This window comes from Bos indicus x Bos taurus, chromosome 19 (genome assembly GCF_003369695.1).
Source record: "Bos indicus x Bos taurus breed Angus x Brahman F1 hybrid chromosome 19, Bos_hybrid_MaternalHap_v2.0, whole genome shotgun sequence".
In the NCBI taxonomy this organism is placed as follows: domain Eukaryota; kingdom Metazoa; phylum Chordata; class Mammalia; order Artiodactyla; family Bovidae; genus Bos; species Bos indicus x Bos taurus.
In genome coordinates, this window is record NC_040094.1 from 43,421,775 (window position 1) to 43,437,439 (window position 15,665).

Sequence of the window (15,665 nt, forward strand, 5' to 3'; positions counted from 1 at the left end):
TCAGTTGTGGGATGTGAACTCTTAGTTGCAGCACATGGGGTCTAGTTCCCTGACCAGGTACTGAACTCACGGCCCCCTGCATTGGGAGCTCAGAGTCTTAGCCCAGGGTCACCAGGGAAGTCCCCTGAACACGCTGATTTTTAAGGATGAGCTTTCTAACAGGAATAGGAGATAAAGACTATCATTCTAATTTTCAAAACCTCATGTGAACAGAAAGGTAAGAAACGCCCCCACTAGCCATCAACGCTGGTGACACACACACGCTCTGGGGCAGCCAACGCCCAACTAGTTCCTTTTTTCAGAGTCACACTGATGATTTCAAGTATTTCCCCGTCAAAACCACCCTATCTCAGCACCTGGTGGAATGAAATAAAAAGAGCACTCCATACTGTCCACTGAGGGAAATTTTTATTTGTAACATAAAATACACAATTTTATGACTATTCCAAATTGTACACAATACTTTTTTTGGGCAGTTATATACTACTGCCAATCAAGACTAAAATATGTATCTGAAATAATCTCACAAAGTTTTATAAAGAAAAATTATAAAAAAGTATGCTATTTTAAGTTATATTCACTTTTAGTCTCCCCCCTCACCCACTGCAAAGCCCTGAACACACCGTACATTAAACGTTTTGATGATTTGTGTGTGTGTGTCTGGGAGCAAGCGAGGGGCTGAGGCAGTCGAGACTTGCCGTCGCCTCTCCTTGTGGTTTGCAGAACAGAGAGGAGAGAGAAGCTATATGCAGACAGTGAGCGTGCCTTTCAGTCACAATCTCTCCTATCAGGAGACATGGTCTCAGGAAAACTGAGGACAGCTCAGCCATGGGACATGCGCAGGAACCCCCAGGCTCCAGGCAGCCACTCTCCTGGGCACCTGTTCTCCCCAGCCCAGTGCTAACGATGCAGTGAGCGCTCTGCCCTTGGCATGCCAGGGGCCGGGCCAACCACTCATCTGAGTGTGTCACTCCCTGCCCCCGGGGTTGCCAGGACCACTAGGGTTGGCCCTCAAGGTGCACGGGTGACAGGGGCAACTAGGCTTCCTTTCCACCTTTCCCCAACACTCCCAGTCTCGGGAAGGGGGTGGGGGAGGGGGGGTTTTAATCAAATCTTGAGGACGTAAGGGGCTGGTACGTCAGTGCTGGTATTCGTGGAGGGGTCAGCCTGGTCATCAGAGGCAGAGACAGTCTACCGCCCGGCATAGAAAAATAGTGATAAATCACTGTACGAAACTGAGCTAGGGCAAAGAGCAGCTTTTAAAAGAGGCATCTTCCAATAAATATTTACTACAGAGAAATATTTTCCTTTAACATTAAAACACTGATAAGTTCAGAAGTTAATGTTGTAAAAAAAATATGTTCATTTCCCCACATGTATAAAAATAATGTTTTTAGGGCCATTCCCTCCTGGGTGTGGTCAGGCCCTTCTTTTCGAGGGGAGCTGGGGTGACCTTAAGGCTTAAACCCCAAAGCTATACCTGCCTCCCCCTTTGCCCACCTGCCTGCCACAGCCCATTCCTTCCTTCTGGTGTAAAGCTATGGAAGAAATTTTGGACGAAATTATGCTGAGGATTTTTTGTTTTGCTTTGTTTTTGCAGCTTACCAAACTTCCCAGAAAACCTGCTGACTGCGTTTCCCCAAATTACCCCAATGCTGACACCCAGCACCCTGCCCAGGTGGGCAACACACAGGTCCTGGGTTAGGCCCACACTCTAGCCGCCCACTCCCCAAGACACCGTGTGGACAGTGAAGGGAATAGATGTGGCCTGCGGCGAGTCAAAGGCACAGGACCTGATGCAGGAAGAAAGAATTCTAACGTCAAATTAGGGTGAGAAGGGGAAACCGAGAAGTCCCAATTTAGAAACAAAAACACAATTCAACATTTGCAAAAAGCCGTTATCAATATGCCTTTAGAAAACCTTGCTTGCGCCTCCACCAGCGCAGAGGAGGGCGGGCAGACTGATGGTCGTTCCCAGGGAACAATGCAACATTCTCAGAGCCTGTGAGCCAGGGCCGGGCCGTTCAATCCGGCCACGACATAAAGGACATGAACACTGTGAGCGCTGGTTACGCGACCCTCGTGTCTTTCCTCTACTTCATCAAACGTGTCTGCACATGTGTACACACACAGGAACTAAGTGGCAATTCCACGGGGCGTGGGAGTGAGCGTGGGAGGCAGAGAACAGAAGATGGGCTACCAGTTATTCAGAAAGCCACTACCCACCGCCAAAGCCACGACTTCCCTTGCCCCAACCACTACTGTATGTCCCTCCTTTTCTCATCCCGACCCAGGAAAATGCGGGTTGGGGGAGAGGGAAGGACGGAGGATTGACTTCCTTCATCACAAGGCAGTTTCTACGTTTCAGAAGAAAAGCAGAGACCATCACAGTTATAGATCAATGGCTTGGCAAACACGGTGACACAGATTCACCAGACGGGAGGTGTTTCCACCTCCATCTGTCCTTCCCTCACTTGAAGAGCCACGTGTCAGAGCCACTGGACCTCAAGACACATGGCCCAGTTCCAGGGTTCATGGAACTAACTGCCATTCTGCACAAGGTTAAAACAACCAGAGCCTGTTTGTGGCCCCAGTTCTGCAGCTAAACTCTGGACAGCAAGGGGGAGAAGCAGCACAACGTGCAATCTCACACTCACACACACACACTCACACATCCTTCACTGGTGCCACCATGCACAGAAACACTAAAGTCACAACTAGTATTAACACTTCACATTATGAGTATTGTTTCCAAAGAGAAGCGATTCATGGAATTAAAACATCCACAAAAGTAACTCCTCTGGCAAGGATGAAGAAGCTAGAGATGGCGACGGGGCAGGAGGGGTGGGGTGGGGCGTCACGACTGTGCGTGGGGGATCCACTGACTGTCCATGGGTCGGCCTAGGAGCTCCTCCACACGCCGCGCCACGTCAATCGTGTCGTCCAGATCGAAGTCACCATCGTTGTCAAGGACGGGGTCGGGGCTTGGGAGGAAAAGAGGAGAGGTTGAGGGAAGGGAGAGGTCAGAGGCCAACAAGAAGCAGCAGAGACCACCCTGCACCCCACCAGGTGAGCGGCTCAGACTGCCTGTACCCTTGGCCCAGGCCTGGCGGGCAACTAGTAAGGCGACCTGAACCCTGGGGCAGAGTCGTCTGCCAGTTGGTTGGACACAATGACAGACTAAAATACCAGCCTACCTAGCCTCAACACTGGTTGCCCGCATATACTTAAAACCCATCTGGTCTTTACACAGAGCCAGAAAAATCTCCACTTTAGAAGAGTGGAGCAGGTGACATGGCCCAACCCTGTTCGATACTACCAATGCCTGTTGGTCACATCTCTCCCTCCCACCTGGGCACGTGCCTGAGCCTGCCTGGCCTGGGTAGTCTCAAACCCAGACTAGCCCTGGTGTCCTTGCCCATCAGTCCTCTGTGCACCCAGCCTGAGGCCAGGTGCCCAGTTCCTCCCCATGGAGCCCCAGAAGAACACAACCTACTTCTGTGGGTACATGTTATAGTGAGGCTGGGGGCACACGGCTGGGGAGGGAGCCTGGTCCATGTAGGTGGCACTGCCTCCGGCAGAGTCTGCAGAGGCGCTCACAAACCTGTGGGAGGAAGCGGAGCCTTAGCAAGGGGTAGTGGGGAGGGAGCACTTTTGTGTCTTTCTCGGGTGTGGAAGGACAAAGGGCCCACCGAGCCCGGGGCTTTGGCTGTGGGAGCAGAGCCCTGGGTACCAGGTCCCCTCATGACCAAGGCCCAGTTCCCTCCCCAGGGCTGGGCCAGGTATGTGTGTGTGAGGGGAGGCGGTAGGGGGTGAGGAGAGCCAGGTGGAGCCGCGGGGAGGAGAAAAGAGGCAGCAGGAGACCAGCGCTGGGCCCGGACACTTACTCAGGGACCACCTGCTTGATCTGTGGCTTCACGTACCCGTCCACTGCTTTAGCTGCCGAGGAGGGAAGATGGTGATGAGAACCAAAGTTCTCAAATGAAATGAAGATGCAGTCTCCCTTAAGAATCCCGTCTTTTCTTAGGATAAGACACAATCACCTCATTTTATCTTAGGATTTGGTACAAGCGTGCCTTTCATTTTTCTCTCATTTCTTTTGGTCTTACAGTGTGGCATGCGGGGTCTCAGTTTCCCAACCCAGGATGGAAACTATAACCCTTGCACTGGGAGCATGGAGTCTTTTAAAATAATTAATTAATTTTGGCTTAGTTGTGGCATGTGGGATCTAATTCTTTGATCAGGGCTCAAATCTGGGCCCCCTGCATCGGGAATGCAGACTCTTAGCCACTGGAGCACCAGGGAAGTCCCACAAGCACATATTTTAATTCATTAGGAAGACCCAGGAGAGGAGAAGCCCTCAATACTGACACTGGAAGTTAAGACAGCTTCCAAGTTGGCTTGGATGTGTTAATACATTCTTCAAACCATAAAAAAGGTAAACTTCAATACAAATCTAAATCAACCATTAACTGCACACTCACTGTAAAAAGAAAACACATCTTCCAAAGTTTCAAGCTGCAGATACAGAGGGACTGGCAACAAAACAAGGACCAACATGGGGAGGTCACAGCTGGATAACTTCTCAATCACACAAGGAAGAACGCTGTCACCGCTGGAAGTCTAGAGAAACAGCCCGGGAGGCCCTGACTTCCTTATCACTGGAGGTGCTCGCACGGAAGGTGGACCAGCACTTGCCAGGGGTCATGTGGAAAAATCTAAGCATCAGAAGGGAACTAATCTTATCAAGGGTCCTGGGAGTTACTCTAGCCCTGAGCCTCTACTCTCTCAGGAAATGGAAAGCCACTCTGTCAGGTGTCTGCGTCGTCTTTGTGTGGGTTTCTGTACGTGGGAGTCATGTGATGGCCGTGCCCCCCAGTGGGTGCCGTTTCTGCTGCATGGCTGGTCAGGAAAAAAGCACTGCTACTGCAGTGCCTCACTCTCCACAGCATCCTCGCTGGGATGTGCTAGGCTACGGATCAACCGAGGGGGTAAGGCAGAGTTACCTTCTCAAAAGGCTGGTTATGGAAATCCAGCTAAGGTCGGTAGCAGGACTGTGATAGTCTGAAGTCGGTGAAGTCTCGTCTCTTGGGTGTGTGAGGAAGGCAACAAGTATGTCTTAACTCTATTAGACAGGGAAGATTCCGCTGAGGTCAGAAGGATGACTCAGTCTAAGAGACTGAACCGCGCCATGGGTCACACATCGCTTGTTATCCTGACCTGCTTCTTCTGGGGCTTCAAATGTCAGTGGCTGCCTTTTCATAATATCTCATGCTTTTTGTGCTTTACTGTCTACAAAGAATTTTATAGAATGGCAGAAAAGATAAGAAACAAAAAAATGCTATAAAAATAACATTTGAAAACCTAGATTAGCTGGGCTCATAAAAAGAAGCAGTGGCAGGTTTAATCCAAAATACCACATAAGTCTAAAAATATTTTGGCTTACTTCCCCACCTAGAAATATAACCAGGTGGAAGGCATGATACAGAAGGCAGAATCTCTAAAGGAAAAAGGTCAACAGATTGGGCTATGTAGAAAATACACATCTTTGCACTTCAGCAAAACAAAACCTAAATGTTAAAAGAACCATGACACGAAGAAAAAAATCTCTGCTGTATACGATAAAGGCTTTATTTACTATATAAACGTCCTTGCACATTATTAAGGAAAAAGGAACTCCAAAAGAAAAATGAACAAGGAATAGGAACGTACAGGAAAAATACAAATGGCCAATAATGTGGAGGATAAGAAGCACAGGCTAGACTGAGCTCAAACCCTGGCTTGACCTCCTCCTAGCTGTGAGACCTCTGACCAGTTACTTCACTCCTCTGGGCCTCAGCTCCTCAAATGAAACCTGGGGATGGGAACAGTAGCTACTGCACAGGCCTGTTTTGAAGATTAAAAGAGAAACAATTTGAAATGTGCTCAGAAAAGTGTCTGGTACGCAATTAAGTGTTCAACAAATGTTAGCTGCTATTATTACTTCATTTCTTATCACTGTTATTATTGCCATTACATGAAAAGATGTTTTGAGCTTATGAAGAATCAAAGAAATTAAAAATAAGAACTAAGATCTCATGCGTATGCCCTGACATGTAAGATCTCATGTCAGGCTGGCAAACAGGAAGCTGATGAAGAGACTCTATGCCTGGCAGGAGGAGGATGGAGAAACAGACACTCAGACAGGTGTCTGTGGGAGTGGAAACAGACTCCACTTTCTGGAGGGCAATTCTGGAAAGATGTGTCAAAATGTTTGAAAAGCACCTACCCCACGTGTCTCAAATTCGACTTTAGAAATCTGTCCTAAGGAAACAAGTTGAAAGAGATGCAGGTACCTGGTTATCGCAATATTAATCATCACAAAAAAACTGTGACCTACTTCAAAGTATCTTAAATAAACAACACAGAATCACCGCACAATGAAGTTTAGGTATTGTTAAATGATGCTGTTAGTTTATATTTACTGTCCTGTAACTCTGCCTGGGATGTATTTTTCAGTGAAAGAGTAATCAGGTCATAAATGATGATGTACGGTATGACCCAAACCCGCCACAACCTGGTCCTTCCTGCTGCTCTGGCCTCGCCTCCTGCCATTTCTCCCCTGCTCATCCACTTCCAGGCTCCCGGGTCCTCGTGAGATTTTCTAAACACGCCAACTTCACTCCCGTCTCAGAGTCTCTGCTCTTGTTCTCTTGGGCTAGAGTGTTCTCCCTCGAGATCTGTGTGTGAGCTCCTCACTTCATCCAGGTCTACTCTGATGCCGCCTCCTCAGGGAAGCCTCCTCTGACCGCGCGAGTGAAGTGCCACCTCCCTTGGACTCCCTATCCCTTCACCTTATATGTTTTCTTAACGGCCATCACTAAATACATACACTTATTTACTTGTTTACTGTCTTCCTTCTGCTGTTAGATTGTAATCCCCACACAGGAAGTACTCAATAAGCCTCTGGTGACTGAATGCAGAAAACCTAGCTATGTGGACTGAAGAACATCTACTAAATTGTTTACATGGACGAGGTAAGACTATTGTGTGATATCTATTTTCTTTTCTATACTTTTCTGGAAAATTTTACAATAAATACATAATACTTTTATGCTCAGAAAGCAATAAAACCATCTATGTTTTAAAATACAAAATTGTACCTAATTTTGTTTGATCTAAACTTGTACATTGTAACACAGTGTAGCTGCTAGAAAAACACTACGGTGGTTCCTCAAAAAATTAAACATATGAATTATCATATAAACCAGTCCTTTCCCTTCTGGGAAAATACTCAAAAGAATTAAAAGCCAGGATTCAAACAGATACTTGTTCCCTTCAGTTTGGTATTTGGGGCTGGTAGTGGATATGTTTTTTCTTTGACTAAAGAAAACAGCCTGGGACTTATATCTGCCCTGCATAAAGCTCAAACAGCAACAACTGAGCATTAACTGTATAGATTTTCATACAGACAGACAGACACAGACACACACACACCTAAAACAAAGCCCCGAATCACAACAAAAGCAAATCAGAATGCGAACATTGTTACCAGTGGCAGGCTCGCATGGAACTGGGGTGTAATACTTGGAGTACACTTCGTCTTTGGGCCGGTCAGGAAACACGTAGATAAGGTAACTCAGGTCTCCCAAGCGGTCGGCCAGGGACCGGATGGAGAAATCTCTGGTGGTAAAAGGCATCAGATTCCAAAACATTCTTTCCTCTAGATCAACAGACAGAATAATCGTGGTCTAAATATGACTTCTGAACAGGAAATCTTAAAACCCAAAGAGACTACAAATGAAGCTCTCCATAAAAATTGTCCTAATAAAAATCTCCATTTAAAAATAACCGTGGGTTGTGGATTAAGCGGTTTTAAAAGTCATGGGTAGCTAAGCGGGTACCACATACCCTACTTCCCTTGAGATCTAATGATCTCAGGCAGTTTCCAGTTCAAACAGTATTCTCTCCCTTCCTACAAGAAACTTGTTGCTGACTCCAGTCCCTGATTCCCCATACAAAAGCATGTAAGAGAGATAGGAAGTGTGTCCATAGCCAGATAAGTTACCAAAAACAATCACGCTACTCTTGTTTGACTGTGAGGATCAGAGGAAAGAACTAATATTTCTAGATGGAAACGGTCAATACCCGTAACCCTTTAGCTTAGGATAAAGGAACAATGAAAACAGCATATTATTTCCACTCTAATGACTCCAAACAACAGAGTAATTCTTTACTGAAATAAGCCCAAGGTTGAATAATAAGAAGGCAAAAAGTTCAAAGGTGAAGCAGCTGAGACTTTGGGGAGGATACTGTATTACAAAGTGGCCTGTGGCCTGTCCATTTGTATTTCTCAAAATTAGTGCTTGTAATAATATTTTACACCAGCTGCAGCTGTGTCATGGTTATACATTTGTGTTTCCCATAATTAGTACTGGCCCCAGGGAATAATAACAAGTACTCAATGAACTGGTGGTTACAGTATAATAATTTTGCAACGTAAGCACCTAACCAGAGACAACATGTCCTAAAGAGGGAGAGACACTCACGAGAATCAAACTTCCAAGCAATGGTGATGCCACCGATTTCAGAGTCACTGAACCTCAGCAGGAAGGTCCCGTCTGGCTTGTTGATAAGCAGGTCGTGGGCCTGTTGCTTGTTCACGAAACCCAAGATAGCCCTGAATCATAAAGGCCAAAGGGGCAGAAGCAGAGTGTGATGTTTCAATGCAAGAAGGAAGTTACCACTCTACTGCCAACTTAACAAATGACGATTCTCACCCGTCATTCCAATGAGGCTTGAGATGTTTCTTTAACACTTCCATAACACCATCAAACCACTGCCAGAAAGTGTAATTCCGTCCGGGTAAATTCTCCTGGTTGGAGAGACAACAGTGAACCCAAGAAGGCAAAAGCCACACTCAGGGTCTGATTACCTGGATACACTTTAACTGGACAAATTAAATGGAAAACATCCACACTGGCAGGATCATACAAATATAAATATACACGCCTGCCTGAGTTTGACCAAAGGGTCCTACAACCAAAATACAGTGCAGAGAGGAAAAGACGGAAGAAGGGGAAAACACCACAAAGCAATTACCAACACTCAGTGGGCCTGGCCACACACACATTCCCCTGATCTGGACTGACTAGTCCTTTGTTGGTTGTGATTTGTGGCCTGTGATGAACAGCAGCAGCATCGCCCAGGAGCTTCTGAGAAATGCAGAATGTCAGGCCTCATCTCAGGCCTGCTATGTCCAAGCCCGCCCCTTAACAAGATGCGCCGGTGATGCGTAAACGTGAACTGCATCAGATCACACCACGAGGCTGCAGAGAACACTCCATCATCTGGGTGTTACCAACAATTGTCAGCCAAATGCAGTAATCTGATTCTGTGGGAAGGCAGGAGCCGTACTGCAACGGCAAAGACAGACCGTGGGGGCCTCCTGCTTCTCCTAGCAAAGCTCCTCTGAGCACCAGCAAACCACTTAGCCAGCTGGCTGGCACATAACTCTTAAGACAGACTCAGAGACTATGGAATCTCTGAATTAGGGCACTTAAAATAAGTGGAGTGGGGGTGTAAGCAAAGAAATTAAAGTTCCATTTAAAATCAACTTAAATTTCCTTCATCAGCATCCTCTTTCTTGGGCTGAGGGTTCCATGGGAGCCTGACTTTGTATTACGTATCAAGGAACATCAGAGGGTCAAGGGGACAGCCATGGAGCTCTGATCATCACAGAAGCTTTACTTCTCATGAGTTACATTACTGTGTGCTTTTCTGTCTCCTTTACAAAGGAGAAAACACACCAGCTGCATGCTAGTGCACCCACTTTGCTTAAATATTCAAGCACGTAATTCTGTACATAAAATGTATGAGGCTGTCCATCTGTTCAGAAGCTTCCTAATATCACGGGCACATCACATGAGAGATGCGAGGAGTGAGGGCCTGGTGCAGGGCAGCTCCTGAGGGATTGGGTTTGCAGGGGCTGATCTAACCGCTACAGGTGGTGCGTCCCTCACCCGGTTGAACTGGGACCAGGACACGGACATGCCGTTGTAGTCCTCGAGGTGGCTGCTGCTGCTGTTGAACAGCTTCTGCGCCAGGAACACCAGGTTCTCCTTGGTCAGGCCCCGGTTGCTCTGCACCTCGGCCTTGAATTTCATGTTGAGCGCCTCGCACAGCTGCGGCCACAGGACTTTGTCGGGCACTGCAAACGGCACCCTGCCCTGAGAGGGAGAGAAGCCAGAAACCTTAGGAGCAAACAGTCGCATGATTTATACCCTTGATGCGCAAGAGAAAAACACCAGGGACTGGATGGAGTTACAAACACTTGTCTGGCTGAGCCCGAGCGTCAAGTCAAACTTCCTTGGGGTGTGCAGTTCGGTGAAATTCAGAAGGTTCCATCTTATCTTCTTCACACGCACCTTGGAAGGTAACCTTGTGCTTTCTGTGGGCTTCTGTAAGTGAGCTGCTGGAGGTCTCGTGTTTCAACAGTCATGAAAAAAACATGACCAAGGTCTGGCTCTGATACGGGAAATTCAAAGGGAGTCGAAGTCTACAAGACTGGTTCTCTAGGTATATCCTTGCTCTTGACTCCTTCTGCCAAGAACGCTAGCTCAAAGTGAAATAACTTGTATGGAAGAGTAGAAACTATGAGCTGACGATTTTACTGAGAAACATATTAGAATATAAATTTATTAAAAACTGCTTTCATCCCATCAGGCACAGTACTTCATTTGACTTTATTATAAATTTTGTTGGAAAAGGCAATTCCTTCACATGATATAAAATTTTAGAAGCACAGAAGGGTATACAGTGAAGTCACTTTCCTATCTGCGTCTGCCAGCAATCTAGTGCTCTCCCCAAAGCATGTAATCTAGTTTATTGTGTATACTAACAAAGATATTCTGTGCCTGTCAGCAAATATGTATAATTTCTTTAAAATATAAAGCCCACATATTCTGCAACTCTTTTTTTTCACTTAATACTTTATCTAGAAGACCTCACATGAGCACATAAAGAAATTTTTCATTTTCTTTTGTGGCCGCTAAATATTCTACAGTGTGGAGGAACAATAATATATTTAACCGGATCTCCACTGGTGGACATCTGTGTACCGTCCTTCAGTCTTTGGCTATTGTCACAAGCAATGCTGCAGTGTATTCATTCATTTCACATACAGGCAAATACATCTGTAGAATAATTCCCACAGGGATGTACTTGTTCTAAAACAGCATAATGGAGAGGATGTGGAGAACCCTCCTACAGTGCTGGTGAAAATATAAATTGGTGCAGGCACTATGGAAAACAGTATGGAGGTTCCTTAAGAAAAACTAAAAAGAGTTGCCGTAAGATCCAGCAATCCCACTCCTGGGTGCATATCCAGAGAAAACTCTAATTCAAAAAGATACATGCTCCCCTATGTTCAGAGAAGCACTATTTACAATAGCCAAGACATGGACACAACCTAAATGTCCACTGAAAGGTGAAGAGATAACGATGTGGTGGACACATACAACGGAATACCACTCAGCCATTAACAGTAATGCCATCTGTAGCAATATGAATGGACCTAGAGCTCGCCATACCAAGTGAAGTCAGAAAGAGAACGACAAATACCATATGATATTACTTATACGTGGGACCTAAAATATGACACAAACTTGTTTATGAAACAGAAACAGACTCACCAAGAAAACAACTTTAGAAAGGGGAGAGGGAGTTGGAGAGGGATAAATTAGGAGTTTGGGATTAGCAGACACAAGCTGCTATATATAAAACAGATAAACAACAAGGTGCTACTGTGCACAGGGAACTGTATTCAACATCCTGCAATAAACCATCACAGAAAAGAATATGTGTGTGTGTGTGTATATATATATATATAAACACTTTGCTTCAAGAGTGGGAATACCAGACCACCTTAACTGCCTCCTGAGAAATCTGTATCAGGTCAAGAAGCAACAGTTAGAACCGGACGTGAAACAACAGACTGGTTCCAAATTGGGAAAAGAGTATGTCTATGTCAAGGCTGTATACTGTCACCCTGCTTATTTAACTTATATGCAGAGTATATCAAGTGAAATGCTGGGCTGGATGAAGCACAAGCTGGAATCAAGATTGCTGGGAGAAATATCAATAACCTCAGATACTCAGATGATACCATCCTTGTGGCAGAAAGTGAAGAGGAGCTAAAGAGCCTCTTGATGAAAGTGAAAGAGGAGAGTGGAAAATGTTGGCTTAAAACTCAACATTCAAAAAACTTAAGAACGTGGCATCCAGTCCCATCACTTCATGGCAAACAGATGGGGGAAATAATGGAAACAGTGACACACTTTATTTTCTTGGGCTCCAAAATCACTGCAGATGGTGACTGCAGCCATGAAATTAAAAGGCATTTGATCTATTGCCTATAGCTCAAATGCCTTTTAATTTCATGGCTGCAGTTTTGGCCACAGCAATCAGAGCAGAAAAAGAAATAAAAGGAATCCAAATTGGAAAAGAAGAAGTAAAACTCTCACTATTTGCAGATGACATGATCCTCTACATAGAAAACCCTAAAGAGTCCACCAGAAAATTACTAGAAATAATCAATGACTACAGTAAAGTTGCAGGATATAAAATCAACACACAGAAATCCCTTGCATTCCTATACACTAATAATGAGAAAACAGAAAGAGAAATTAAGGAAACAATTCCATTCACCATTGCAACAGAAAGAATAAAATACTTAGGAATATATCTACCTAAAGAAACTAAAGACCTATATATAGAAAACTATAAAACACTGGTGAAAGAAATCAAAGAGGACACTAATAGATGGAGAAATATACCATGTTCATGGATTGGAAGAATCAATATAGTGAAAATGAGTATACTACCCAAAGCAATTTATAGATTCAACGCAATCCCTATCAAGCTACCAACAGTATTCTTCACAGAGCTAGAACAAATAATTTCACAATTTGTATGGAAATACAAAAAACCTCGAATAGCCAAAGCGATCTTGAGAAAGAAGAATGGAACTGGAGGAATCAACCTACCTGACTTCAGGCTCTACTACAAAGCCACAGTTATCAAGACAGTATGGTACTGGCACAAAGACAGAAATATTGATCAATGGAATAAAATAGAAAGCCCAGAGATAAATCCACGCACATATGGACACCTTATCTTCGACAAAGGAGGCAAGAATATACAATGGATTAAAGACAATCTCTTTAACAAGTGGTGCTGGGAAATCTGGTCAGCCACTTGTAAAAGAATGAAACTGGACCACTTTCTAACACCATACACAAAAATAAACTCAAAATGGATTAAAGATCTAAACGTAAGACCAGAAACTATAAAACTCCTAGAGGAGAACATAGGCAAAACACTCTCCGACATACATCACAGCAGGATCCTCTATGACCCACCTCCCAGAATATTGGAAATAAAAGCAAAAATAAACAAATGGGACCTAATTAACCTTAAAAGCTTCTGCACATCAAAGGAAACTATTAGCAAGGTGAAAAGACAGCCTTCAGAATGGGAGAAAATAATAGCAAATGAAGCAACCGACAAACAACTGATCTCAAAAATATACAAGCAACTCCTACAGCTCAACTCCAGAAAAATAAACGACCCAATCAAAAAATGGGCCAAAGAACTAAATAGACATTTCTCCAAAAAAGACATACAGATGGCTAACAAACACATGAAAAGATGCTCAACATCACTCATTATCAGAGAAATGCAAATCAAAACCACTATGAGGTACCATTTCACACCAGTCAGAATGGCTGCGATCCAAAAGTCTACAAATAATAAATGCTGGAGAGGGTGTGGAGAAAAGGGAACCCTCTTACACTGTTGGTGGGAATGCAAACTAGTACAGCCACTATGGAGAACAGTGTGGAGATTCCTTAAAAAACTGGAAATAGAACTGCCTTATGACCCAGCAATCCCACTGCTGGGCATACACACTGAGGAAACCAGAAGGGAAAGAGACACGTGTACCCCAATGTTCATCGCAGCACTGTTTATAATAGCCAAGACATGGAAGCAACCTAGATGTCCATCAGCAGATGAATGGATAAGAAAGCTGTGGTACATATACACAATGGAGTATTACTCAGCCATTAAAAAGAATACATTTGAATCAGTTCTAATGAGGTGGATGAAACTGGAGCCTATTATACAGAGTGAAGTAAGCCAGAAGGAAAAACATAAATACAGTATTCTAACGCATATATATGGAATTTAGAAAGATGGTAACAATAACCCTGTGTACGAGACAGCAAAAGAGACACTGATGTATAGAACAGTCTTATGGACTCTGTGGGAGAGGGAGAGGGTGGGAAGATTTGGGAGAATGACATTGTAACATGTAAAATATCATGTAAGAAACGAGTTGCCAGTCCAGGTTCGATGCACGATACTGGATGCTTGGGGCTAGTGCACTGGGACGACCCAGAGGGAGGGTATGGGGAGGGAGGAGGGAGGAGGGGTCAGGATGGGGAACACATGTATACCTGTGGTGGATTCATTTTGATATTTGGCAAAACTAATACAATTATGTAAAGTTTAAAAATAAAATAAAATTAAAAAAAAATAAAATAAAATAAAAGGCATTTGCTCCTTGGAAGAAAAGCTATGACAAACCTAGACAGCATATTAAAAAGTAGAGACATTACTTTGCCAACAAAGGTCTGTCCAGTCAAAGCTATGGTTTTTTCCAGTAGTCATGTACGGATGTGCGAGTTGGACCATAAAGAAAGCTGAGCACCAAAGAACTGATGCTTTTGAATTGTGGTGATGGAGAAGACTCTTGAGAGTTCCTTGGACTGCAAGGAGATCCAACCAGTCAATCCTAAAGGAAATCAGTCCTGAATATTCACTGGAAGCTGAAACCCCAATCCTTTGGCCACCTGATGCGAAGAACTGACTCATCGGAAAAGACCCTGATGCTGGGAAAGATGGAAGGCAGTAGGAGAAGGGGACGACAGAGGATGAAATGGTTGGATGGCATCACCGACTCCACAGACATGAGTTTTAGCAATTTCCAGGAGTTGGTGATGGACATGAAAGCCTGGCATGCTGCAGCCAATGGGGTTGCAAAGATTCAGACACAAATGAGTGACTGACTGAACACTTTGCTTTACATCAGAAACTAACACAACATTGTAAATCAACTATACTTCAATAAAATTTTTTTTAAAATACAGTAAGATGTACACTAGTTATTAACATAACTGAAAATGTTAAAAATGCTTTTTTATTTAGATAACATCCTTCAGGAATGACATATGGCAGGAGATGCCAGAGTTACACAAGGAGTGAGATTTGGGTCAGGCAGGGAGGGAGAGGAGAGCAGGAGTGGCAATCCTATCCAGGAGGATCATCAGGACAAATGGAGGCAGACTTCTTTTTTCAACTTTTATTTGTTTGTGCCGGGTCTTAGTTGCAGCATGTGGGATCTAGTTCTCTGACCAGGGATCAAACCCAGGCCCCCTACAGTGGGAGCATGGAGTCTTAGCTGCTGGACTACCAGGGAAGTCCCCAAGATATTTAAAAAATTTTTCAAATTTTCCTTGTCTTTTGATTCTCACTTACTCAAATTCTCTCATATATGTATAAATGTTTATATATATACATTTCTATACATATACTTATTTATTAAGAAGTCTAGTCAGTTGGTG

General features: G+C 44.3%; 1 protein-coding gene across 6 annotated transcripts in view; it reads right to left on the reverse strand.

Moving 5' to 3' along the window:
- Positions 1 to 386: 386 nt before the first annotated feature.
- Positions 387 to 15,665, reverse strand: part of STAT5B (signal transducer and activator of transcription 5B) — a 68,178-nt gene continuing 52,899 nt past the window's right edge. For 4 of the 6 annotated variants that reach the window (XM_027516876.1, XM_027516881.1, XM_027516879.1 and 1 more), the window contains exons 13-19: positions 10,002 to 10,208; positions 8,760 to 8,854; positions 8,529 to 8,659; positions 7,532 to 7,702; positions 3,888 to 3,939; positions 3,497 to 3,604; positions 387 to 2,984 (exon numbers count right to left, since the gene is read on the reverse strand). In XM_027516876.1, the coding sequence (XP_027372677.1) occupies positions 2,858 to 2,984; positions 3,497 to 3,604; positions 3,888 to 3,939; positions 7,532 to 7,702; positions 8,529 to 8,659; positions 8,760 to 8,854; positions 10,002 to 10,208 (891 nt within the window). In that variant the 3' untranslated portion in view covers positions 387 to 2,857. Of the gene's footprint in view, positions 2,985 to 3,496; positions 3,605 to 3,887; positions 3,940 to 5,601; positions 5,887 to 7,523; positions 7,703 to 8,528; positions 8,660 to 8,759; positions 8,855 to 10,001; positions 10,209 to 15,665 lie in introns of those variants that run through there. The other 2 variants (XR_003506692.1, XM_027516880.1) reach the window with 2 other exon arrangements.